Source organism: Monodon monoceros, unplaced genomic scaffold (genome assembly GCF_005190385.1).
Source record: "Monodon monoceros isolate NGI ecotype Baffin Bay Population unplaced genomic scaffold, NGI_Narwhal_1 Super_Scaffold_3, whole genome shotgun sequence".
Taxonomy (NCBI): Eukaryota; Metazoa; Chordata; class Mammalia; order Artiodactyla; family Monodontidae; genus Monodon; species Monodon monoceros.
In genome coordinates this window covers 75,117,137-75,143,847 of record NW_021703780.1, presented here as the reverse complement: position 1 = coordinate 75,143,847, position 26,711 = coordinate 75,117,137, and the positions used below count along the sequence as shown (strand labels likewise).

The 26,711-nt window shown below is 43.0% G+C and overlaps 1 protein-coding gene across 5 annotated transcripts in view; it reads right to left on the bottom strand.

Annotated features, from left to right (window-relative positions):
• PTPRG (protein tyrosine phosphatase receptor type G) overlaps window positions 1–26,711 on the bottom strand; it is a 730,377-nt gene that overhangs the window by 282,121 nt on the left and 421,545 nt on the right. For all 5 annotated transcript variants that reach the window (XM_029242114.1, XM_029242111.1, XM_029242113.1 and 2 more), the window contains one exon: window positions 14,875–15,023. In XM_029242114.1, the coding sequence (XP_029097947.1) occupies window positions 14,875–15,023 (149 nt within the window). The remainder of the gene's footprint in view (window positions 1–14,874; window positions 15,024–26,711) is intronic.

Here is a 26,711-nt window from a genome sequence, read left to right as displayed (position 1 = left end):
GGTAGAATGCAGCTAGGACAAGTAAGGAAATTAAATTTTATTTTTGAAGGAGTGAAAAATATTTCAAAATATGGAAAATATTCACAATACGTGAAGTGATAAAGCAGGCTATGATTGTATTCACCTTGATACTGACTATACTTATACTCCCCCCAACCCCTGGCAAATATTGGAAGGAAACAGATCAAAATGATAACAGGGATCATTCTGTGATCAGCAGAAACTGGCATCTAACCTCAGACTACTAGGGCTTCTTAGATGATTTCTACCGAGACAACTTCAGGCTCTACTGAGATGTCTCTCAGGATGTCTCTCTTACTTCACTTTTCTCATCAGAAGAATAGAGATACTGATTATTAACTGCTGTTTTCTTATGGAAAGATTTTTTTAAAATAAATTTATTTATTTTTGTCTGCATTGGGTCTTCGTTGCTGCGCGCGGGCTCTCTCTAGTTGCAGTGAGCGGGGGGCTACTCTTTGTTGCGGTGCGCGGGCTTCTCACTGCAGTGGCTTCTCTTGTTGCGGAGCACGGGCTCTAGGCGCGCGGCCTTCAGTAGTTGTGGCTCGCGGACCCTAGAGCGCGGGCTCAGTAGTTGTGGCGCATGGGCTTAGTTGCTCCGAGGCATGTGGGATCTTCCAGGACCAGGGCTCGAACCCGTGTCCCCTGCATTGGCAGGCGGATTCTTAAGCAGTGTGCCACCAGGGGAGCCCCTGGAAAGATGTTTTTAATAAGTGATGATTGAATGACATAATGTGTGAAGAGTGCTCGAAGTACACACAGTAAGTACTTCATACGAAGTTAACCATCATTATTATCCCAGGCCTTGTTTTTTGATGGCAGAACTAGGGGGGAATAGCTTTTGCTTCTCGACACCTGACTCAGAAGGTCCCTGGAGGGACTGAGGGAATCTGATTTGGAAAAACCTCCCCTGAATTATGTGAAGCAGAAGAGGCCCTGGGTGGCATCTGCTGCTGGCCTGCGTGCTGTGCCCGAGCTGTAACCAGTTTCTTGAGCAGAGTCGGCTTCTGCTGGTCCTGGTTCCATTCTGGGCTCCCAAAGACTAAGTTGATTTTTCTTTGATGAGACTCCCTTCACAAATATCAAGACCCACTCTCACACTCTCTCTGCACTCCACTGTTCATTCTAATCACCTGCTCTCTAGATGAGGCCAGCTCATTGATGGTCAGATCCAATTACTACTGGATTGGGTGCCTCCCCACAATCCACACCCTCAATCACACTATATCTAGTCCTTCCTTCTGCCACAGGAAGTGTCTCATCCAGTGGTGTCCACCTGTGTTCGCTCAGAGTTTACCTCCTTTGTACTTTTATTTTTTTTTGGCCACACCGTGTGGCATGTGGGATCTTAGTTCCCCGACCAGGAATCAAACCCGTGTCCCCTGCACTGGAAGCGTGGAGTCCCACTGGACCACCGCCTTTGCATCTTATTCCAAGTGATGCCTTGCTCTTTGCTAGCTACCACAGGAGTGGGATCTGGTGAGCTTTACGAACGTGTCCAAAAGAGATAAAACTCACATTTTGTTCTTTTCCTTATATTAGCAATTTGAAGAGGCAGCAATACCTTAACTCAAATGGAGGAACTTCAGGATTTCAGGCACCTTTGAGATTGACTTGCTGATGTGCAACCATTCAAAAAGACCGGCCTACTGGAAAGGGGGGGGGCATCACCCCCAGGTTCTACAAATCACTTGTTTTTTTAACTCCAAATCCAGTGCCTGCTTATGTCACAGGATTTTAGTAAACTCTGCAAAGAAGATAGAGCATGTGAGCATCTGAGCACAAGGGAGAGGCACAGTGTTCACAGGAGCGTTTTACTGGAACGTAGCATTTTATTGCAACGTAGAAAAACAGACATTCAATCAAGCTTTTCTGTTTAGTTTTGGTTTTTTTCATTTACTATTAATTAGGAATGAGTGGAAATCACTTGAACTTGGTTTTGGAAAATTTAAAAATGCCCACTTGATTTTGATGTAAATTCCAGTTGAGATTCTCTCTGCCAGTCTCTCAGGCGGCCCCTGAAGTCAAGGGGCTTGTTTATCTTACTATGAAATTCCCAAATGCTCATCACAGTGTCTGGGTCTCAGTGAACACAGAGGAAGGCACTGGTCTGGGACAGGGTGAGAGTGGGGCAGAGGAGAGGAACCTGGCAACCTCATAACCCGTGGGTCTGGGCACTGGAGAACCCTCTAGTGAATGAGCTGGCAGAGAAATGCAGCACTTAATCCTCAGGGCTCCTGCTTTCGTTCATGAAGAATGAAACTGATAATCTCAACCTAAAATTCCCAAGGGCACACCTTTTAACTCTGCTACAGTAATTGCTCATGTACATATTAACAGCTCTCAAAAACCTGGACCTCATTGACTAATTGGAACAATCTGTCTTGTAGCTGTAATGATTCTTAATATAAGAGCTCCACTCTGGAAGAACAGACCTTAAAAAGATCATTCTTCTGAGCTGCACGACTCACCCTCAGCCTCGCAGCATGAGGCAACAGAATGAATGTGTTTATCTGGGAGTAACTAATTTATCTGGGTCTTTCACATCCTTAATACAAGAGGTAGTTTGAAGGGAGGATCTGCTTCTTTAAATGTCCTTTTTATGAGTGAATTGTAACTTTTTATTCTTGGGGATTAGACTCCCTTACCCTTTGAAACACTGAGAGGACAAGATGAAGATTCAATATGAGGATGTTGGTTTCTTCATACATATTACTGCTCATCCTTTTATGGAACCATATCCAGCAGCAGCCTATATGCAGCAGAGAACATGACAGACAGACCCCTCTCTCCTCCAGAAGCTTACATGCAGCGTACGTGGGTGGGGGAGGGGGAGTTAATAAACAAGTAAACAGGGCTTCCCTGGTGGCGCAGTGGTTGAGAGTCTGCCTGCCGGGCTTCCCTTGTGGCGCAGTGGTTGAGAGTCTGCCTGCCGATGCAGGGGATACGGGTTCATGCCCCGGTCCGGGAAGATCCCACATGCCGCAGGGCGGCTGGGCCCATGAGCCATGGCCGCTGAGCCTGCGCGTCCGGAGCCTGTGCTCCAAAACGGGAGAGGCCACAACAGTGAGAGGCCCGCGTGCTGCAAAAAAAAAAAAAAGAATCTGCCTGCCAATGCAGGGGACAGGGGTTCGGGCCCTGGGCCAGGAAGATCCCACATGCCACGAAGCAGCTAAGCCTGTGCGCCACACCTACTGAGCCCGTGAGCCACAACTGCTGAAGCTCACGTGCCTAGAGCCCGTGCTCCACAAGAGAAGCCACCGCAAAGAGTAGCCACTGCAATGAGAAGCCCGCGCACCGCAACTAAGAGCAGCCCCCTGCTCACCGCAGCTGGAGAAAGTCCACGTGCAGCAACGAAGACCCAACACGGCCAAAAATAAATAAATTTATAAAAAAATTAACAAGTAAATAAGCAATTTCAAAAAGTGATAGGTGCTGTGAAGAAAATGAAAGTGGGTAACAGGAAAGAAAGTGGCTGAGTTGGGACGGGAGAAAGTGTGTAACTGATAACGGGTAGGATCAGGGAAGGAATGAGCTACGAGAGGCGATAAAGAGGGAGAGAATATTCTGGACTGAGGAAGCAGTCAGTGAAAATGGGAGGTCGGGGAGTAGGAGCCAGATCAAGTAGGGCTTTGCAAGGCGAGGCCCGATTTTGGAATTTGTTCAACATGGGATCAGAAACCGGTGGAGGATTTTTTTTTTTTTTTTTTTTTTTGCGGTACGCAGGCCTCTCACTGTTGTGGCCTCTGCCGTTGCGGAGCACAGGCTCTGGACGCGCAGGCTCAGCGGCCATGGCTCACGGGCCCAGCCGCTCTGCGGCATGTGGGATCCTCCCGGACCGGGGCACGAACCTGTGTCCCCTGCATCGGCAGGCGGACTCTCAACCACTGTGCCACCAGGGAAGGCCCTGGTGGAGGATTTTAAAGAAAACAATGTAATGCAATTCAAGTGTTTACAAGAAAACTTTGGTTACTGGATACGGAGTGGACTGTTACAGCGGCAAGATGGACCTGTTAAGAAATTATAACACTGGTCAAAGTCAGAGACGGTGATGGCTTAAACCTGGGTGGAAATAGTGGAAAAGAAAGTAAACGGATGGATTAAGGATCTGCTGCCTCACGGAAGGAGAGGATTCACACATAATAATAATGGGAATACTGAATAAGCTCTTAGAATGTTCCAGTCCTGCTGAGAGCACTTTACATCTATTAACTCAAATGAAGCCTTCCAAAATGGGCTTTGTTTTTATCATTGTCATGTTTAATCATTTCCCCACGCTACATTCTTCCCTAGTGTATAACATATAGTATGTAATCAAAACTGGTATATAATACCTATTACACAAGTACAATTTGAAGATGACATAGAGATTTAAAAGAATTTTTAAAAACTGAATGAAATGCGATAAAATACTACAGACTGTTCAGTGACCCACAATTTTCTCTCCTCAAATTGTTTTTTCTCCTAACCAAGAAATACAAACTTTCTAAGATAACGTCAATATCATACTTCGTCTCGATTAATACGCTCTTCCCTCAAAACAACCAGAATTCAACCTCTTCCCACTGCCCCCATCTCTGGCACATGCCAACATCATCTCTCTTGAAATATTATAACCATCTTCTGACGTCTGTTCTCCACGTGCAAGTGCAGCCAGAAGGATCCTTGTAAAGTATGAGCCAGATAGCGCCGCTCCTCTACTGAGAACATTCCAAGGGCTTCCCATCTGGCCTAGAGTAAAAACTACAGAGCTTCCCACGGTCCACAGGCCTCATATCATCGGAACCTTGACTATTTCGCTGACTTCGTTCCTATCACTCTGCCCTTGCCTGCTCAAGCAGGAGAGGCAGGCTTTGGCCTCAGGGCCCTAGCACCTGCTGAAATAAAGGTCCCTTGAGGCCAGGGCACTTTGTGTCCCATGCAGAGAAGGCTCTGTTCATCAACTGAACAAGGAAACACTGTCGATAATTTAGAAACTAAGGCAGAGTGTAAGGAAGGCATTTGAACGTTTATATAGACGGCATCCAGACATGGAAAAGGACTCTCTGTGGAACTACCTGACACTGCATGTCCCCGTGTATTCATTCTCTTCGTCATTAGTCCCGCAGGAGATACAAATAAGAAGAGCTCCATGGTCACCTGAGTTTGGGAGACTCCCAGTTAAATGAAAATTATGCAGGTTTCTCTACTGGAATATTTCTCAAGAGTTTTACTGTATTTGCTTATTATCAATCTATAAGAGGAAGACATATCATGCAGCATTTCCTAAATATATCTGACGACAGATCACTTTTTACACAGAGCATTGAGACCCACTAACAAGAATCTAGAAAACAGACCAAGGGCCTATTTTTCTAAGGGCGCTACCTACGTATAGTTATGTTATTGCAGCCCACACTTACGCTGCCAGAAAATAAATATAAATAAATAAAGTGATGAAAAAAGAGAAAGAAAAAAGAAGACAGAGATAGAGACAGGCAAATTCAAAGGCAGAGTCAGGCTGAGAAATGTCAGAAGATCATGGGATGGGTTTTCTTTCACTCAGAGCCTTCCTTGATCAGAGAATGGTGAACAATGAAGCATAAATTAAGAAGATTCCCTGCATACTGAACTTTTTATAAACCAATGCAGTAAAGGTTTTAATAGGGAAATTCAAAAATCAAAGTTCTATCTGTGTAGAAAGAGCTGGGATTTAGAAGTTATTTTACTATTAACCCAAGTATCTTTCATGTATTAACCTGAGTTTTTTTTATAGCCTTGTCTTCTAAGATATCCTCAAACATTTAAGAGACAAAATTTTATTTTTTTAACTAAACTAGGGTTTTGGTAACTTTGCCCAGCTGGTCTCCGTATATCGCAGGAAATGTACCCAGAGGCATATCTGTGCTGCACACAGCGCCAGGCCATACAATCCGGAGACGGAAGGTTTAGGAATCCATTCCCATCCCATTAAAGTGGGGCACTATGAAATTCTACGCCGGGGATTTAAAGGCGAGAGAGGAAATAGACTTCCTTTCAATCTTGACTTCTTTCTATTCCTTATAAATCTTTCCAACTGTCCTTTCTGAGTGACGTCGGCACTACAGAACTTCTTAAAGGCTTTAGATTTAAGATGGCTTGAAACCTTCCTGTTCAAATTTTGACAGGACAAAAGAAAAGTGGAGGTGTGGGGTGTGCTTCTGAGCCAGATGCCCATAAATCCTCTTGACCTGAACTTACAATACATCTGATCTGGCCGCCTGAGGTCCATCCCTGCCCTCAGGGCACAAAGGTCTCCCTAACCAGCTATATGTGGCTTCCCCAGCCTGCAAATGGATTCTGAGAAGAACAGTGTTCAAGGCCCCAGGAACACACGTTGTGAAAATAAATAATGGGAAACAACCTGAAAGCTTAGAAAGGAAAAAGAGAAAACCTGTATCACATCCAGGGGAAGGCTCTTCAACAACCAAGTCAGACTCCAATATAAAAGTGAACTACTGATTATCTTTCTGTTGGAAGAGAAAAAGTGTAAAAATTACCACAGATTCAGCATAAAGATTCCTCTTAGAGAATTTCTGTTAGTCTTTTGGCTAGTTTATTATCTCAATTTCGTTATTGAGGTCTGGAACCCTTAAGTCTGGCACATTTCGGGTACAGTAGCCACAACTGTATGTGGGTCTTGAGCCTCTGAAATGCGGCCGGTCTGACTCGAGATGTGCTCTAAGTGTAAAATGCACACCGATTTCAAAGACAGTACAAACAAAAATGTAAAATATCTCAGTAATAACTTTTAATCTTGATTACATGTTGAAATAGAAAATTTTAATGTATTTGGGTAAAAATAGTTGATGATTAAAATTGTAACAGTGATTATTATTGTATAATATAAATTGTATAGAATAAAATGAATTATTAAAATCACGTCTTTCTTTTTACCTCTTGTAAGGTGGCTAACCGAAAATTTTAAATTACAATGTATGGCTCGCATTCTATTTCCTATCAGACAGCGTTGCTTTTGACATGATAAAAAATAGACTGAAGTGGTCAAGGCAGATAAAATGTGTAGTATTTGCTACAGGTATGTCTACCCAAAGAGCTGATGGCATTTTCTGTTCCCTTTACTTCTCCTCTTTGTATGTTTTACTACTGGTTCAGCCATCTTTGAACATTTGAAGCCCTTTGATTTTTTTTTTTTCCCCTCTCTTGTTACACAATAAACAGTGGTTAAGATTACAACAAAAGGGCTTCCCTGGTGGCGCAGTGGTTGAGAGTCCGCCTGCCGATGCAGGGGACACGGGTTTGTGCTCCGGTCCGGGAGGATCCCACGTGCCGCGGAGCGGCTGGGCCCGTGAGCCATGGCCGCTGAGCCTGCGCGTCCGGAGCCTGTGCTCCGCAGCGGGAGAGGCCACAACAGTGAGTGGCCCGCGTACCGCAAAAAAAGATTACAACAAAATTATTTCTACTGCATTGGTCATTCTAAAAACAACCTATACTGATGACAAGAAAAACAATGAAATAACTTATCAAATAAAATGAATGCTAGTTAAGATTTTGGAGACAGAGGAACCCAGATTCTGGAGTACTAGTAGTAAACCTCAGCCAAGCCACTTAGCGTCCCTGAAGCTCAGTTGTGCCATCTGTAAGAAGGGTATAATAAGAGCACCTCTTTCATAAGGCTGGTGAGAATATTAAACTGGGTGAGATCTGAAACATTCCAGGCATAGGTAAAGCTTATTAAATGGTGTCTACAGTATCATGTTACAATCACAATCACCAGTGAGACAGGCTGGGACCTGGGACCCTTTACTGCAATGCTTGCTCCGGGACAAACGTCTCCTCAAGCAACAAAATACAAAGAAACGATAAGGGTCTAGAAAATGACTTCATGCATGCAGCAGTCCCAGTCGGGGCAATTATGAACAATAAGATACCAAAGGGCCAAAACCCAACTGCCATTTCTGAGATGCAAGAGCAAAAGCAGGGTGTTGCATACGAACCCTGTAGACAGGACCACCGAGGGGGCAGGCAGACCACCAACGCCACCCCTCCAGCCCGATCAGCCCCCCACCCTCACCCCATTTAAGGAACCAGCCTGACCTCCTAGGGCTCCCTCAGCACCAGTCCCAGTAAAGGCTTGCCTGAATTACTCACGTGGCCTCTTATCAATTTCTATTCATTCAAGAGTCCAAGGACCCGAGTCGGTAACACCAGCACCACACTCCAACACCACCACGGCCCCCCTAAGCCTGCTTTTTGGTTATACAAGCCCCGCCCCCCATGGGGTCTTCAAGTTTCTATACTGAGAATACCTCGAATTTAACCAAGTTTCTTTTCAGAGAGTGTCATCTGCTCATCTGAGATTCTCAGTACGATCCAAACAGTTACCAGCGCCCCACATGTTGGTGACACACCATCAAACAGTCCTGAGTCAAGTTCACATCTCAGGATGACTGTGTGTGACGAGAACTGTCAGACATCACGAAGGGACCAAGGCTGCTTCCGCCTCACAAAACCCGCTCTCTGGCTTTATACAATCAGGCATGCACTTCTCCACTGAGGACACTCTAAGTACTGGGGCCTACTCAAATGTTCTTCTTCTTCTTCTTTTTTTTTTTTTTTTTGTGGTACGCGGGCCTCTCACTGTTGTGGCCTCTCCCGTTGCGGAGCACAGGCTCAGCGGCCATGGCTCACAGGCCCAGCCGCTCTGCGGCATGTGGGGTCTTCCCGGACCGGGGCACGAACCCGTGTCCCCTGCATGGGCAGGCGGACTCTCAACTACTGCGCCACCAGGGAAGCCCTCAAAGTTATTTTTAATAGAAAAAGTCTCAATCTTCCTTCAATGACAATGACTTCCTTCAATTAGTTTTCTCTAATGACAAAGCAAGATAGTATTGAGTTCAGAGACACCAAACAATTGTTTTGTGAACAAGCCTTCTTGGTTTTATAGTTTTCAAAATAATGGAAATCCAGATCATGATTGGTATTCTCTGAAAACGTTTATTAAAACAGGACTCCATTTCTTACAAGGAATATGGATTAAAGGAGGAAAGGAGAAAGTTATGAACCTCATTTCCAAAAGAGTGATGTTGCTAACTTACACTGGTCACGTGAGTTTGGAAAGACACTGATTTAAATACAGTCAAACAGATTTCCTCAATGGAGGACTTCTAAAAGCCTTCGGTATGCCGATGCATAAAGTAAATCTTCAAGAAGGCATTTCATATGGCAACCTTTATTTCCAGCAGAAAAGCGGGGATACATGAACGAGCACCAGGCAAACTGCACTCATCCCCCTTAGTCCTGTTCTAGAATGTCACTCCACTGAAGCCAGGACTTAATGTGGCAGCTCGATTCCTGGCTGGACTGGTCCACATCTGAGTTGCGCAGTGCCTGCCATGCTTGCATGAGTGGAGAGAGGGTGACACGGGGTGAGGCCTCTGCGTGTGTCACAAGTGCATAAGCTCACCTGGGACAAGGAAGGCAGGTGCAGGTCACCTGGACATAACCTAGGGGTCCAGTGCAAGACAACCATCTAACAGGAATGTGACAGAAGCACTGGAAGAACCAAGATCCAGCTCACAAAATGAAAAGCAAATCATTAGTCTGACTCTAGGTAGGAAGGTAGGGGCTGGACAGACAGGAGGGAATACAGAGCAGGTGAAGGTAACATACCCACAGACGTGGATACTGAAGGCAACTGCAGTCTCAAACAGAATGTTCAATGGGAACCAATCACAGAACAAGTTCAGCCTAACACTAGCAACTTCTTGTCCCCTGGACAAACCTTAACTTTGACTAAGAATGTTGTACAATACCGGGACAGAGCAGGGTGAGAGTAGTACCCAGACATATCCAGCCCAGCAGGGAGACAAATAATTCAGTGTGCTTGTGTCATGGGTGGTAATAACCTATGCTCTTTGGAACATAAACAAGCAGTACCACACTATGGACCCAGTTTTTAAAACACAGGTCCATAAATCCTTTATCAGTGACTGTGAAATCTCAAAAGCCTCCAAGATCGAAGGTGTTCTGTTATTATTGATATTTATGGTGCAAAAACTAATTCAGTGGTAAAATCTGATGTGGAGAGATGTGAAGCTACGTTGAATATTGATATTTCCCCCTTAGTGTGAATATTCATCCACATGCTGCAGAAATATGAATGCATTCAAGGGGTATAGGCCCAGACCCCACTATGTGTCTTCCGTAAATATAAACGGCATATGCACCATCATGCCTTTCTAAAAAAGATTCCGAATTCTAAAACATCTGGCCTCAAGGGTCTCAGCTAAGGGACTGCAGACCTGTACCATATGGTAGCGTGTGCATGGCATATATTAGGAAAAATGTATTTTCTTCTACTCACTTGCTAAGATGCTCCAAATTGAGCTGAAATGAACCAGCTGTGAGTTTCACTGGAAAGGGCACACACAATTAATTTGGATCATTTAAGCTTACTGAAGACTTCAACTCATAAAGCACCAGTAAGTCTGAATCAACAACTCCTGGATCTCTTATTGTAATAAACAAGATTTTAATTACCTCAGACAACAAGCATGCAATGAACCTCTACCTTAATGGAGCTCTCAGAGGGATTTATCTGGAGGTTTCTCTATGCACTACCTCTGACTTCAGTTATCAGTGGAAATACCGCATGATTCAATTCCTGTTAGTGTTACATGAACCCTTACTTAAAACAGGGAATAAGTGTGGGGTAGGGAGAATATTTAGGATAGGATAGTAGCCGTCACAGATAACTGTGGTTGGACAGATAATACAAAGAGGAGTGGCCACAGAAGAACTCAAACAGGACTACTATTTTAATCACAGGAATATTTTGAGCCTTTTGACTTTAAGGATGCTTAATCACATCTGCAAAGTCCCTTTTGCCATGTAAAGTAATAAATAACGTTCACAATTTTCAGGAAGTAGTGAGTGGACATTTTTTGGGGGAGGGGTATTATCCTACCTATCAAAATCCCCATTGATCTCTCTTTACTCCTTAAATGTACCAAGTATCACCTGTCTCAGGGCCTTTGCACACCCCTGTTCTATGGGCAGGCTCCAATTAATCTTTTCCCTCTTAATAAATATCCGTCTCCACCAAGGTCTTCTGTCTCATGACAAAATGTCCCTCTCCTTCAGAGACTATATCACAACTGATATTACACAGCTGTTTATGTGACTCCTTGGTCAGTTTCTGTGTCATGACTAGAGTATAAATATCTTGAGGGTGGGACTCTCTTTCCTCTTCAGCTTTGTAACCCAGCACCCACATGACAGAAGGCACTCAAGAAAAATTTGCTGCTAGACAAGAGATAAAGATGAATACATAGGAGGTGAGTGCCTCTGAGGATCCAAAGTGGGTCTAGTCTTCTAGCCTTGTCATCTGATTCCAACTTTCTTTTCTAATTTTAACTGAGCTGTATAGAACGCTGCTATTGAAAGACTTTTGTTTCATTTTCACAACGACATTTATTTTTCTACTAGACTGGATGTTGTTTTTTTTGTTGTTGTTGGTACGCAGGCCTCTCACTGCCGCGGCCTCCCCCGCTGCGGAGCACAGGCTCCGGACGCGCAGGCTCAGCGGCCATGGCTCACGGGCGCAGCTGCTCCGCGGCTTGTGGGATCTTCCCGGACAGGGGCATGAGCCCGTGGTCCCCTGCATCGGCAGGCGGACTCTCAACCACTGCACCACCAGGGAAGCCCTAGACTGGATGTTTTTAAGTATAGAAACTACAAGGCTGAGTCCAGGATTTCAGCCAGGAAAGTGTGGAGACGTTTAATTTCTGAATGTGTACAAAGTTGTTGTAGATGACCTCAAAGAATTCCTGGGAAGCAGCAAAACCTACAAAGTTGGGTTTGTTGCAATTTACCCTCAGGGAGCAGATCCAGAGTCTTGTGGGGCATATGCTTAAAATTCAACCTGCAGCACTGGAGCACCGAGGGAGCTGGTAAAATACCCAAGGTCATGACTTTATCCCAAATGGAATCTAAAGACCAGCAATGCTCTGACCCATAAAGCAAGGTACATTTCCTCTCCAAAAGCTGCAAGAGGGGGCTTCCCTGGTGGCGCAGTGGTTGAGAGTCCGCCTGCCGATGCAGGTGACACGGGTTCGTGCCCTGGTCTGGGAGGATCCCACATGCCGCGGAGCGGCTAGGCCCGTGAGCCATGGCCACTGAGCCTGTGCGTTCGGAGCCTGTGCTCCACAATGGGAGAGGCCACAACAGCAAGAGGCCCGTGTACCGCAAAAAAAAAAAAAAAAAAAAAAAAGAAAGCTGCAAGAGGATGGAACAACTTTGCCCTGAGTCTTCTTTATTTAAATCTACTTCAAATGATGCCACATGAGTAAAGGAAGGCTGGATTCCACTAAACATACTGCGTTCTCTACCCTAGAGTCTCCCAATAGTGACATGTTGGCTAGATAATTCTTTGTGGTGGGGCTGTCCTATGAACTGGGATGTTGAGCAGCATCCCTGGCCTCTATCCACTAGATGCTGGTAGCATATCAATGCCCACAACAGTGACAACCAGAAACGTCCCCAGAAAACACGTAATGTCCTCTGAGGGGGAGGATACTCTCTCTAGTTGAGAACCAATGCTGTATTCTACCAATCCCATCCCAATCTTCCACAATGACTCTTCTCTGACTCTATATAAAATAAATAATGTCCCCAACGCTGATAAATTACTACATGGTACATTATAATTTTCTCACTTTCATTTTAATTTCTTGAAAAGCAGTGTAGTTATGTGGAAAGACATAAACCAAGTCTGAGATGTTCAAACAGTGTAAAAATCTCAGGGAGAGCTGGTGTTAATAAAGAACTCAAATAAAACAATTTAACATATCACAGACATGTCTTCCGCAAAAGTGAGCAACTTTTCTGTGCATATTTTGAAGTTCAATTTGCTCCCATTACCTTTAATCTCTGAAATTCAAGTTCCTCCAAATACAACCACTAAGTAATTTAACATGTTTATCACATTAGAAAAAAAAAAACAAGCTATGAACCACATGGGCTTCAATGAAGCACCCAATTAATATAGGCAGCCTTGCCATGTGACATGACTTAGAAGAAATAAATTCGAATAGCTTGGTCAAAAATAAGTCTGGGCATTGTAGCTCCCATTTGTAATTAGTTTCTGAATTTCATGGCCATCTTTGAGTAAAAAACAAAATGCATTTAAAGTAATAAGTTTTCAAAAGAATATGCATCTAGTCTATTCATTTTTCCAGACTCAAATAGGAGGAGACAGGCTTTAGGGACTGTGATTAGGAATGAGGCAGAAGTTCCCAGTTCCTTCCTCCAGAGTTTTTCTTTTCCAAGGCAGCTGCCAAATTAAGTTTTCAAACTTTCAAGCACAGGTCTTTTGTCCGGAACAACATTAACTAAACAAATGGCAACCCATTTCTAGGATAAAGAAGCTTTAGAGCAAAGCTAGCTAGGCACAAATTCTCCCTTCAGCGACACTGCCAATGGGAACTGGCCAGCAGGAACAAAAGAGAAACCCCAAACTTAAAAAATCTGATCAACTTGGCTTCTAGGAATCAAGTTTTCCAAGTACAAATCAAGCTAAGATTTTAAAGAAATGATTCATTCAACATAAAAGGAGAAAGAGAGCCCATTAAGTAGAAACTTTAATGTGACTAGGACAGGAAGTCCCAAGGATAGAGGAATCCTAATATGGAAAGAATACTTGATACTGTGAATTTGTCAGCTCAACAAGAAAAAAAATATGCAGCACTTTCTCAGCATGGTGATCTCTGGTTTCTCAGGCAATCATGGATAAGAAACAAGTCAATATGTGAATATAAGCATCTATAAACAAAGAAATACTATTGATTTTCTCCTCTTAAAGGGATTTTTCACCTAAGGTTCAAGGTTGTCTAAAGCCCATGAACGGGCTTGAGGAGCGAGGGTGAGTGATGAAACCCTACAGATTATGCAGAAATCTCCATAATCTCTATGGAGGAGGATTGCAAGTGTTCATCAGATGACCCAAGTAGGTCATGACTTACTAAAGTCACAGAACAATAAGAGCTGTCACTCCATGTTTGAGTACAGCCACAGGCTTGGGTACAAACCCTCTCAGTTCTCCTACAAATCTGTAAAGCTTACCACGTGGGCACCCAAACAATCAACAAATATGTCTGTCCCAAGGAAAGAATATTCACATCCTGATCATGATTAAAGGTACAAAAATAAGGTTAGCCATGGAACAGATGTGTTGTCCCCACCAAAGATTAAAAACGGAGTTTGGAAACAAGCTCCCTCCCTCAGTCGCCAAAAAGATACACATGACCCACTGCACTACCCGTTCTTCACGGATCTTTGAGAAAACTGACTCAGAGGAGGTAAAATGTCAATCCCGCAAAGTTAACAGCGAGTCATACGACCAATGGCCACAGCCTCCTTCTCAACAGCATGGACAGCACACAAACCTTAAAGCAGCTTCCCTACTGAGAGATGATTCTGAGTCCCCTTCACATATCAGTTATCTTTTCTGTTTTCTAAAGGGTGAAAACGAAGTGGCCAGAGTTTCGTACAGAATGTCACTTTGGAAAGCGGGGTTTCAGAAAGGACAGGGCAAAGAAGCCGCATCGAATGAAACGAAGGGTCCGAAATCATCTACCACGGGTGAGTCTACTCAAACCATGACGTCCACAAGGTCTACATGCTTCACCAGTTAAACAAAGATAAGGAACTTGAGGATGGCTATCTAGCTGTCATGCTGTATATAAAAGATTTCCAGAGACAAAGGCAGGGACAGTACAAGTTTGATTTGCAAGACGACTGGGGGTAAAGACAAAGCATCTCTTTAATGTCAAGACCCAAAGCACAGCTGCCCCTGACATCTCAAGTTTCTCTCACCTCCACAGGGAACCGCCTGCCGTTGACGCTGTGTTCAGAGCCTGCAGAACCATTGCTGTGGCCCCAATGAAATTCCACCTTCTCAGCTTTGAATCTGCCAGGGAGGCCAGCACCGCTGACAAAATAGTCGTCTTTCAGAAGGATGGCAACTGTGTAAAGCAGAAGGGAAACGACAATGAGTTTCAAAACCACACTTGAAAGATTGCTCCTGTGCTTCAAATAAAAGTTCATGATTACATGATGGGAATTACTTCCCATATACCTGTTAGAAAGCAAGTCAAAAACATTAGTCTGAATAAATTAGCACATTCTAGCTGCTGAACGCTCTCAAGAGCCAGTTGACTCTAACTCATGAAAATTCCCAGAGAATGGTCTCAGAATTTCTTAACCATTTCACAGTTGGAAAAACAAACAAACAAAAAAACAGACAATGATAGAGTAAGTGGCTCTGAATCAGGGTCTCCTAAATCTGCTTGATGATCAAAATTATTTTTCTTTTTTAAACACTGATTCCTGGGGCTATCCCAAGATTCAAGGTCTGGAATGAGATGGGAAATATATATGTAAGTCAGATGCAGAAGACATGTTTCTTTGATCAGAAAACTTAAGCAAGGCGTCAGGAAATAAAATTTGTAGGTTCTACCAATATTAAGGAGATAACAGTGGGAAGACAGCTGGGATTGGGAAATGTCTTCATATTTGATAATGGTGTCCAGGAAAGTATAGTGAAAATCCTACTCATTAAGTCACTCAAGTAACTTCAGATAAGTAGATTTACTTTACTATGTCTTTTAATTCTAAGCATAAGAAAATTTTGCTCAGCCCATCCGGAAGAACACGTAAGAAGTCCTTAACATAGAAAACCTCAATCAATTCAAACCCTAAATTTCAAAATCACATCTCTCTTCCTTGAAACATGGAAAAGGGAAATCAAGAACAAATAACTTGGGCTTATACTACCAGAAAAATTATTTTTTCAAAAGGAATGTAATATCCAAGTGGATGAAAAAGAGATTTTATTTTATAAGTCATACATTCCCCCCCCCCACATTTTTGTTGTTGTCTAAAGTGAATTCATTCATTCATTTAACAAACACTTATTGGCTGGTGAATACGCATAATGCTCCAACCGACATACTAAATGGCCTGTGATCAATGTGCCAACCAACATACTAAATGGCCTGTGATTGGAAGCTAAGCTCATTTAAGGCAGGGAAAAGCTTTCATATCCTCATTGTCTCCTCTTCCTAAAGAGATGCCAGTTCAAGCCTTAGAGAGAAATCCTGCATGAAAATTAGGTCTCAATAAAAGATAGGGACTAGACTAATGACCCATTTCTAAAACAAGTGCAATTAGTTCAGCACTTCTCTGTAAAAAGGGAAGCATAGCTAGTGGGAAGCAGCCGCATAGCACAGGGAGATCAGCTCGGTGCTTTGTGACCACCTAGAGGGGTGGGATAGGGAGGGTGGGAAGGAGACACAAGAGGGAGGAGATATGAGGATATATGTTTATGTACAGCTGATTCACTGTGTTATAAAGCAGAATCTAACACACCATTGTAAAGCAATTATACTCCAATAAAGACGTTAAAAAAAAAAAAAAAAAGAGCAAGTGACGGAACCCTGCTCGTAATAATCCCTTTTTACTGCTTTCAAAGGCAGTTTTCTCTCAACTTTTGAAAAATATACAGTGAATATTCAATTAGTGGGACAGAGAATTAAAGGATAAAATGAAATAAAAGCAAGTGTTTCTTATGCTGATTGAACATGCTATGGCATGTCCCTTTACTGTGTGCTAGGCATGGTTTAGAAGAAGGCTTGGCAAAATTTTTCTGTAAAAGGTGGGACAGTAAATATTTAAGGCTTTGCGGGTCCTATGGCCCTCGCTGTAACCGCTTAACTTAGCAGCCCAGAAGCAGCCAAACACAATATGTAAATGAATGGGTGAGGCTATATTCCGATAAAACTTTAGTCATCCACACTAAAATTCGCATGTAATTTTCACACGTCATGGAATATTCTCCTTTTGATTTTTTTCCAACCATTAAAAAACCTAAGAACTAGCAGGAGGGGTTGTCATTTGGTGATTCCCTAGAATACAATATATTTTATTTTTTTTTTGTTTTTTTTTGTTTTTTTTTTGCGGTATGCGGGCCTCTCACTGTTGTGGCCTCTCCCGTTGCGGAGCACAGGCTCCGGACACGCAGGTTCAGCGGCCACGGCTCACGGGCCCAGACGCTCCGCGGCATGTGGGATCCTCCTGGACCAGGGCACGAACCCGTGTGCCCTGCATCGGCAGGCGGACTCTCAACCACTGCGCCACCAGGGAAGCCCCTACAATATATTTTAGAAGACAAACTATTGTGTTAAACCAATATTCGAAAGCCCAAATACCTATGAATTAGCTCAGTACTGTCTTTAACACTGTTGATTACTCTCAGCTGGTTACAGATTCTATCCATAACATTTTGCATCCAAAAGATGAAGACAAAGAATTTTGAGCGCACCAGGGACTCTGCAGCATCTTATAAATATTTGATTTTACCTAAATCATTTATGCCTCTGTCAGGGGTCATTTTACTTCTTTTTCATGAATAATTAAAAGCATAATTAGGGAACTGTACAACCTGAAACACTAATCTCATTTTTTATTTTACAGTATTTCTCACTAGAGCACACAGCACACTACATGCACGTACTGCCCCCACCTTCCGAAAGCGGCTAAATTTTTGTTTACATATAACGCTGGAAAGAGAGAACTTGCCCAGCCACCATGCAACACTTTTCTGATGATCACTGATAACACTGCTCTGTTTCACAACAAAATGTACCAAAGGTAGCCGCTGCGGAGCACAGAATGTAGGAAGGGCCATGAGTTCACGGGATGGACGGACCTGGGTTAGAATCTCATTCTGCCACTTAACAGCGGGGTGACCTTGGGCAAGTTACCTGACTTCTCTGTGTTTTGGTTTCCATCATTATTCAAATGGCAATAACAGTGCCTACCTGGTGAGACTGTTTTGACGCCTGAAAGAAATGGCACGCAGAAAGCACTTAACCCAGTGCCAGAAATTCAGCAAGCACACAGTCAATGCGGGTTTTTGTCCACCTACCAATAATTTCTAGACACGTGGTCGGAGTTCATGCAGCAGCACAGAAGGGCAACCACACAGGTGCAACTCTCCATTTTCAGGCAGAGCTCCATTTCATTTACTTATTAAAAAAAATTTGTTTTTAAATTTACTTATTTATTTATTTATATGTGGCCGCATTGGGTCTTTGTTGCTGTGCGCAGGCTTTCTCTAGTTGTGGTGAGCAGGGGCTACTCATTGCAGTGCGCGGGCTTCTCATTGCAGTGGCTTCTCTTGCTGTGGAGCATGGGCTCTAGGCTCGCGGGCTCAGTAGTTGTGGCGCACGGGCTTAGTTGCTCCGAGGCATGTGGGATCTTCCCGGACCAGGGCATGAACCTGTGTTCCCTGCATTGGCAGGCGGATTCTTAACCACTGCGCCACCAGGGAAGTCCCCAGAGTTCCATTTTAAAGCAATATTGTCTTTCCCACAAAACAAAATGTGTCCTTGAGCAGGGACAATAAACAGCAAAGGTAGGTGTGACCCAAATACTTGAGATGTTAAGTGTTGAGTGGCTGCTCTGAATTTACTAAAACACTGAGTAAAAAACAGATTTCCATGATTTCTATTCTTTCAGTCACATCAGTGAAAAGAAAATCCCAGTTTGATGCTAATATGCCCTCCACCTTTCAATGATACTCATTCATTTCCCCCTTTACCGAAAAGTAAATACGTAAGCTAGAACTTAATAACGTTGGTACCTTTGATTTATTTTCACAGATTACAGACATAAATTTTTACATAAGTCTATCCTTGTCAAATGCACAGCGTTTTGCATTAAGGTGCTGATAAAATGTTTTGCTTTAAAATCAATTCATTTAATTAAAATCAAGTGCATCAACTGAAAAACAATAAGTAAACGATACTACGATAATAATGAATAAATACATTTTAATTTAAATTTTAAAACAGTAGCACCAAGAGTGAATCTGGATAAGGTGACATTTAGGAAGGTAGCAAGCAACAGCTAAAGACTGGAGAAAGATGGGCCAGGGGGAGAAGGCAGGGAAGGTACCTAGGAGTGTACTGTCTAGAATGAGGCCCCTCTGGTTGTTCAACTGCTAATATGGATTGTGATGAAATTAAAGCAGAATGATGGAGGATGTGGAAGAAACTGGGAGCTTCAAATTCAGGGTTTTTAACCTGGAGTCCAAAGTCCAAAGCAGTAGCCACCCACAGACTTTGCGGTCTACATCCTCCTGATACAGGAAGTAAAATTCTGAACATGGGTGCATAAACGAAGTCAGACTCTGGAGCCAGTTGGGTCTGAATTTGAGCCCTAGATCTGCCACTATCAGTTGTGAGAAAGTTACTGCATTTCTGGGTGCTTCAGTTCCTATTCTGTGAAACTGGAATAATACAACAGCAACTTCACAAGTTTGTTATGAGATCACAAGGGTTGACACATGAAAAATGCCCACAACAGTAACTCATTCACCACATTATAGCAGGAAGATGGCACTGTAAAAGCCCAGAAATAAACCCACACATATGTGGACAGTTAATTTACAACAAAGGAGCAAAGAACGTACAATGGAATGAGGACAATCTTTTCAATAAACAGTGTTGGGAAAACTGGACAGTCACATGCAAAAGAAAGAAACTAGACTGCTATCTTATATTATACACAAGAATTAACTCAAAATGAATTAAAGACTTGAATGTAAGACGTGAAACCATAAAATTCCTAGAAGAAAACATAGGCAGTCAGCTCTTTGACATGGGTCTTTATTGATGCTTTTGTGGAATGACTCCAAAAGCAAGAAAAACAAAAGCAAAAGTAAACAAATGGGACTACATCAAACTAAAAAGCTTCTGCACAGTAAAGGAAACCATTATCAAAACAAAAAGGCAACCTACTGAATGGGAAAAGATATTTGCAATTCATATATCCAGCAAGTGGTTAATGTCCAAAATACAAAAGAATTCATACAACTCAACAACAACAAAAACCCAAAAATTCCCATTGAAAATTGGGCAGACGATCTAAATAGACATTTTTCCAAAGAAGACATACAGATGGCCAACAGGCACATGAAAAGATGTTCAACATCACTAATTAATAGGAAAATGCAAATCAAAACCACAATGAGCTATCACCTCACACCCGTTAGAATGTCTATAAGCATTGGCAAGGGTGTGGAAAAAAGGGAACCCTTGTACACTGTGGGTGGGAATTTTTCCACTACGGAAAACAGTTAAGAATAAATAAAACTAGAACTACCATATCACCCAGTTATTCCACTTGGGTATTTATCCAAAGCACATGAAAACTAATTTGAAAAGATATATGCATCCCTATGTTTATTGCAGCATTATTAAAATAGACAAGATATGGAAACCACATAAGTGTCTATAGATAGGTGAATGGATGAAGAAGACGTGGTATATGTATATACCACGGTATACTACTCAACCACAAACAGAAAGAAATCCTGCTATCTACAACAACATGAATGGGCCTTTGAAGGCATTAGGCTAAGTGAAATAAGCCAGAAGAAGAAAGACAAATAAGGATGATTTCACTTGTATGTGGAGTCTAAAACAACAGAACAAATGAACAAAATAAAACAAAAACAAACTCACAGATACAGAGATCAGATGAGTGGTTACCAGAGGGCAAGGGGTTGGAGGGGTGGGTAAAATGGGTGGAAGGGATCAACTGTGCAGTGACTGACAGTAAACAGTCTTGCGGTGCTGATAACTCTGTAGTGTATACAGGTGTCAAATTATAATGCTGTATACCTGAGACTTAGAGTTAAAAACTAGATGGCATTATATAAGTGCTGTTTATAAAAGTTATCCTAGGGAGAGGATCCACGGCTTTCACAGATTCCCCCTGTGTCCAGGTAGGAGTCACACCATGGATAAGGAGTTATCTTCCTCCTGAGCTTGATGGGATGACTGAGTATCAGGCACTCACTGCATTCTTCACAGGACATCCACAGGCTGTTTATAAATTAAGCTCAGTGTGTCTAAATAATGCTGGCCTAAAGCAAGCGTTCACACTACATTCTGAGTAAACAGCAGCAGATGCCAAAAGTTAAACCAAAAAATGGATGAGAAGGAAAATAAGCCGTCACTGTCTTACCTCCACCACTTCCCAACCAATTTTTAACACTACAAGATGGGAAAAGACTCCCATTATTGGATCGTAATGCTGAGACCTCCAGACCACCCACCATTCCAGTGTCCATCAGGTAATGCTTTCAGGCTCCTGGTGAAAAGGGAAATGCTCTGGTCTGGAAGTCAAGACACACAGGCTCTAGTTCTAGGCTTCTACTAACGTCCCTGTAGGCACTACCGTTTATTTTTTCAAATAATTTACCAAGTAACTACTGGGGAAGAAAAGGTAAGTAAATGAGACATTAGCTCCTGCCTTCACGGAGTGTAGAGTTGGTGGGAAAGGCAGGCCCCAGCAACTAAAGAGATGACAGAAGCAACCCTGCAAGTGGGACAGGTGGTAAGAGGTGAGCATCCAACCCCAGACTGGAGAAGGGGAGGAGGTTTCAAAACAAGGACTGATGAGGTGAGACGTGAGCTAGGTTGTAAAAGTGCTGAAGAGAGGGGAGCACAGCAGGCGGTATAGCTCATGCAAAGGCCCTGTGTGGAGGAAGCCAGGGTGACTGGTGCCCAGAGAGCAGGGTGTGGCATAGAGGCCAGACAGCAAAGCAGGGACAGCAAGGAGTCTGTCTGAGTTCTGCAGAGAAGTGAGAGGTCCTCAATATGGTTGAGAGAGAACAAGAAAGAAAGAGGGGGAGACGCACAGACATGATCAGATTAGGGAAATAAGATCATTGTGGCTACTAAATGGAAAAGGCCTGGAAGGAAAGCAACACTGGTTGGTAGAAACAAAGTCAGGGGCTTCCCTGGTGGTGCAGTGGTTAAGAATCCGCATGCCAATGCAGGGGACACGGGTTCGAGCCCTGGTCCGGGAAGATCCCACATGCTGCGGAGCAACTAAGCCCGTGCACCACAACTACTGAGCATGCGCTCTAGAGCCTGTGAGCCACAACTACTGAGCCTGTGCTCTAGAGCCCATGAGCCACAACTACTGAGCCCGCGCGCCTAGAGCCCGTGCTCCGCAACAAGAGAAGCCACCGCAATGAGAAGCCTGTGCACCGCAACGAAGAGTAGCCCCAGCTCGCCACAACTAGAGAAAGCCCGCGCACAACAACGAAGACACAACGTAGCCCAAAATAAATTAATTAATTTAAAAAAAAAGGAAGAAACAAAGTCAGGAGGTTACTGCATTCATCTAGTAAAGAGACAGTGGACAGACAAGGTGAGTCGGAGCAGCCTCAGAGAACCAAGAGACTCCAAGTCATGGGATTATCCTGGGTCTCGGTTAACTCACTGCTAAACTGAGCAAGAGGAACAAAGTGGATTAGTTGACCCTTTAATCATATAAGATACGACAGATGACAACCTAGCAGAAGGTTCTGTGCCCTAAAAAAGAAAGGAACGCTTCAAAAATTACCCTCAAAATTCAAAATTGTGAATTCAGTTTTGAGTCTAGTTATGTAACATAGCGCTGGTTTGCCCGTTCTGTAATTGGTAAATTAGGCTTCGGTCTACGCAGAAAATAGCTGCTACCACCCGAGCGCAGGGACTGGGGCTATGGGGATAAGAGAAAGGACGTGGAGCTTAGCAGACAGGAAACAGAGCTTGCAGTGCGTCTTGCCAAAGAGAGACCCAGGGAAAGAGCTCCGACTTGAATTCCAGGGTTCAGGCAAGACTGAATGGTAACAGGCTGAAAAGAACCCAAGAATCTGGATATCTGAAATAGGAGAAATTTAAGAAGAGCCAAAGCACATTTAGCATCCCCCCCCCCCAAAGAAGAACAGATCTTTTTAAAATTACACTTAAATTTTCTTTTTTGGGCAACCTTGAACTAACTAGAGGGCTGTGGGGTATTATGAAGTCAGGGTTGGGCATGTCCAGTGTCAATGGTGCTGAACACCCAGATGTTTCCAAACATCTGTCTACTTGGCTGATGCTATGCTTTTAATCAGAAACCTTGGCAGCCTCTTTGCGAGCAAAATGACCAATTCGTTAGTGGCATAAACAAAACTCAGAGCTTAAAGAAAAAACTGTGATCCAGGAAAAAGGACCCCATGCTGGTCCATCTTCAGTGCCCACATTTACACCTATCAAGGATCATTAAGATCACTCCAAGGTGGTGGGAGGGTAATGGAATACAAATAATTGAATGGTTTGGTATCAAGCAAAATTGGAAACCCCAAGAACATATACTTGCGGTATCATTGTGTACTTCACTTGTCCAAAAGCCCTTCCCATCACTGTATCAGGGATATTGGTTTTATTGAAATGAGGACATACTCAGGTTTTCACCATCAGCACCGGGCTCTCTACTCCATAAACAGAGCAAGAAAAAACACTTTCAAACTCTGGTTCTCATGTGCGGCCAGCTCTAAGGAAGACAGGAAGAAGGGAGAGAAGAGGGCCAAAACTAGGAGCTGGTAGTGAAAACAGACCAACAGGCAAGAGGCAGAGCCTTGTTTACAGGGGTGGGGAAATGCACGGAGATGTGAAAGGAAAGGTGGGAGAGAAGCAAACTGCAAAAAAGTGAAAGCTCATGGAGAGATACTCATCAACAGAACAGAAAGAATAGAAGCAGAATAGGAATGGAAAGAAGAGAAAGCCCAAACAATCAGGGATGAGAAGACAAGCACACACACAGAATTCCTAGAAACTTCCTTCCCAATCTCAGGATTGCTAAAGGCTTTTTTCATGCATGTGACACTTGGACAATCATGCTGGCACTGTGGAATGCCCTCTTGAGCGGGGGCTAAGCGTGCAAGTCCATGAATTTGGGAAGAAATCAAGCATCATGAAAATCACCACTGGAAACTCTGTAAGGAGCCCGTAACGGCAGCCTGGTACTGACTCTCAGTAAGGCTCGCATCAGTTTCTCCACCAACCTTAGACCAGAACTCTGCTTCTGCAGGGCAGCATGGGGGCAGCCGTTAGTTTGAGCTGTAACTGCAGTGACCCACAGAACGCAGAGTGCCTTTCATGGTCAGACACTTGCTTAGCCCAGGGGAGCCTTGCCCTGTGGGCGAGCACAGCAGCAGGGCCAAATGCTCCTCTTGTACTGAGCTGGGGTCACGTGCTCAGTTAGGGAAGTAGCGCGTGGAAATGACTGAGGTTGTTAAGATTATATTTTTCTCTTCATATCAGCCTGCAATGAGGTTGTTCTTTTCTTAGTTTAAGTCTGTGGGTTCTTATGGCGTCACTTTACCATAAAAGTTTGAAGGACCTGGTAAAATAAAGTAGAGGCAACAGCCTCTTAATCCTTGTCTGAATTTTATGGGCTGAGCAACATATTAGGACATGGTTCCTGACCTACTTACCTACACAGACTTTTCCCACCATCCATCTACTTGTATTAATTTACCAACTACTTCTTGGATCCACCTACGCCAGGCACTGGTATATGCAGACAAATAAGAAAGAATGTAGGCAAAGAAAAAATATAGTAAACCAATATAAAATGTGAAAATGGAACTAACAACCATCATGGCAAATGTATTTACTACCTGTCCTTGGTGTGGGGGGGAGGGTAAAAGAAAAAGTAGTGAAGAAACACAAAAACACCCTCCAAATAGCTAAAACTCATAGGAGACCGTGGCTTATGAACATATATCAGAAGCACCATCTAAGTCTTAAATTTTGATCATTTAGCTAGAAGCTAACGCTAGGAACAGCAAGATTATCTTGAAATGTTCTTAACGAATGCATTATCTTTTCATTCTACAAAAATGAAAGAGGGAGAAATAACTTTAGATGGAATCAAATGAGAACTGGCACAATAGACAGTCATGGCTCTTCGGGAAGAAATAGAGAGATGCTATCTGTCTTATAAAGATATTTTAGACAACTTTCGAGAAGCGGCCTAGGTACAACCACATTGCTCTATTGATTATGCTAGATTAAATATACAGCCCTCTCCGGGGGTTAAGACAGATATGAACATTAAAACTGTTTTACGAGAAAGTTACTGTCTGTATGTAACAGGCCGCCTTAAATATTAACTGTCTAAATTCATATTTTGATATGCAAATGACGGTCTATTTTACAGATAAGTGACCTGTAAATTTCTACCAGAAAAAAATAAATATTCCTTCCTGGATTTATTTTCTAGAAGTGCGAGGTTCAAGAAAAGACTTTGGGGAAGAAAAATAGGTGTTGCTTAAAAATTAATGATTTAATAAAAATGACGTTTTTTGGCATCTAGGTATGAAAGTTAGATACGAAATGAATGACGGTAACAAAGACGGTCTATGTGGCTCACAACATACGGGGTTTTTTTAAAATTAAACTTTCAATCTTTCTGATAACTGTAGATCAACATGCAGTTGTAAGAAATAATACAGAGGTCCCGAGTCCCCTTTATCCGGTTTCCCCAAATGGTCACATCTTACAAAACTATAGTATACAATGATATGTGTGTCTTTTTAAACTGATATTATCCAAGTTGCCTATCAATACTACTCACTGCAGATATTATGAACTCGCACCTTTAATTCAGACACACAGCACCCTGCACTGTATTTATACTGTGTTCAGCTCAATTTATATGACCCGCGCATAACTGACAAAGCAAGTGAATCCTCATATTTCTCTAAAATGCTGGAATATTTACGAACTCGCTTGGCATTTTAAGAACTGCAGAATAAAGAAGTTTCTAGGTTCATGCTTATTTAAAATAACAACAACAACAATGACACAGGTTGATTTTCGCACCCAAGTTTCTAGACAAACGTAAATTGAAACTCTTTGAAGAGAACAGAAAAAGAATTCGATGTTCACATTTAAGATTGCATACAAATGGTTGGCACTTTTAAAAAATCACTCCTATAGAATCATGTTAGATTATTTATGAGATACTGGCCCGCCTAGTATGATGTCATAAATTTTGTAGTCATAAGTACAGTTTGAGAAGTCACGAGGATTTATTTCTGCTTCTCAGAAAGCCATGCTTCTTCTGAAATTTCAGAGACAGATGCGTTCATATTTGGATGGCTGTGCTCCAAAGTCAGGCGCATGCACCCATAGACAGGCAACAACTTGGGGATCACTCTGGGAAGACAGCAGAGTGACAGAGATTGATAATCAGCTTCTGGAAGACCAAGGTCATGAATCAACTTGCACTGAGCGAACCCTACACTCATCTAAAACGTGTCATTGGAGATACCAAGTTGAAAGCTGTCACTGAAACGTGTTATCTTTGCAGAAGGCTGTCAAGCGTTGCAAGTCAAGTAGAAAACCATATCAGAGAGCCCAGCGAATTGCCTTTGGCAGGCTTCTGGAATGTGGCACCAAGGTAGCACTCGACAGCAAAATCCGATTACCCCAGCGTGGCAAATCTTCCATCCACCACATTCAGATCGTCTGCAGAGTAATATTCCCATCACAGGTTTCCAAAGGACACTCACATTTGAAATATAAAGCAGGGCCACCGGTAGAGAAATTCTGAATGGTAACAACAAGCACACCATCTATACTGGGGGAGTAGAGAGGTGGGGGTGAAAAGTTGTGTACAGATAATATCACTGGTACACAAGTCTGTCCTGAGCAGCTGCTCAAATGGATGAATCAAGGTACAGGAGAAGGTAGCTGCTATAAGGCCCAAAGAACCGTTTGTGGGGACATTATGAAAAAGAGCCCAAAGCTGGGAATCAC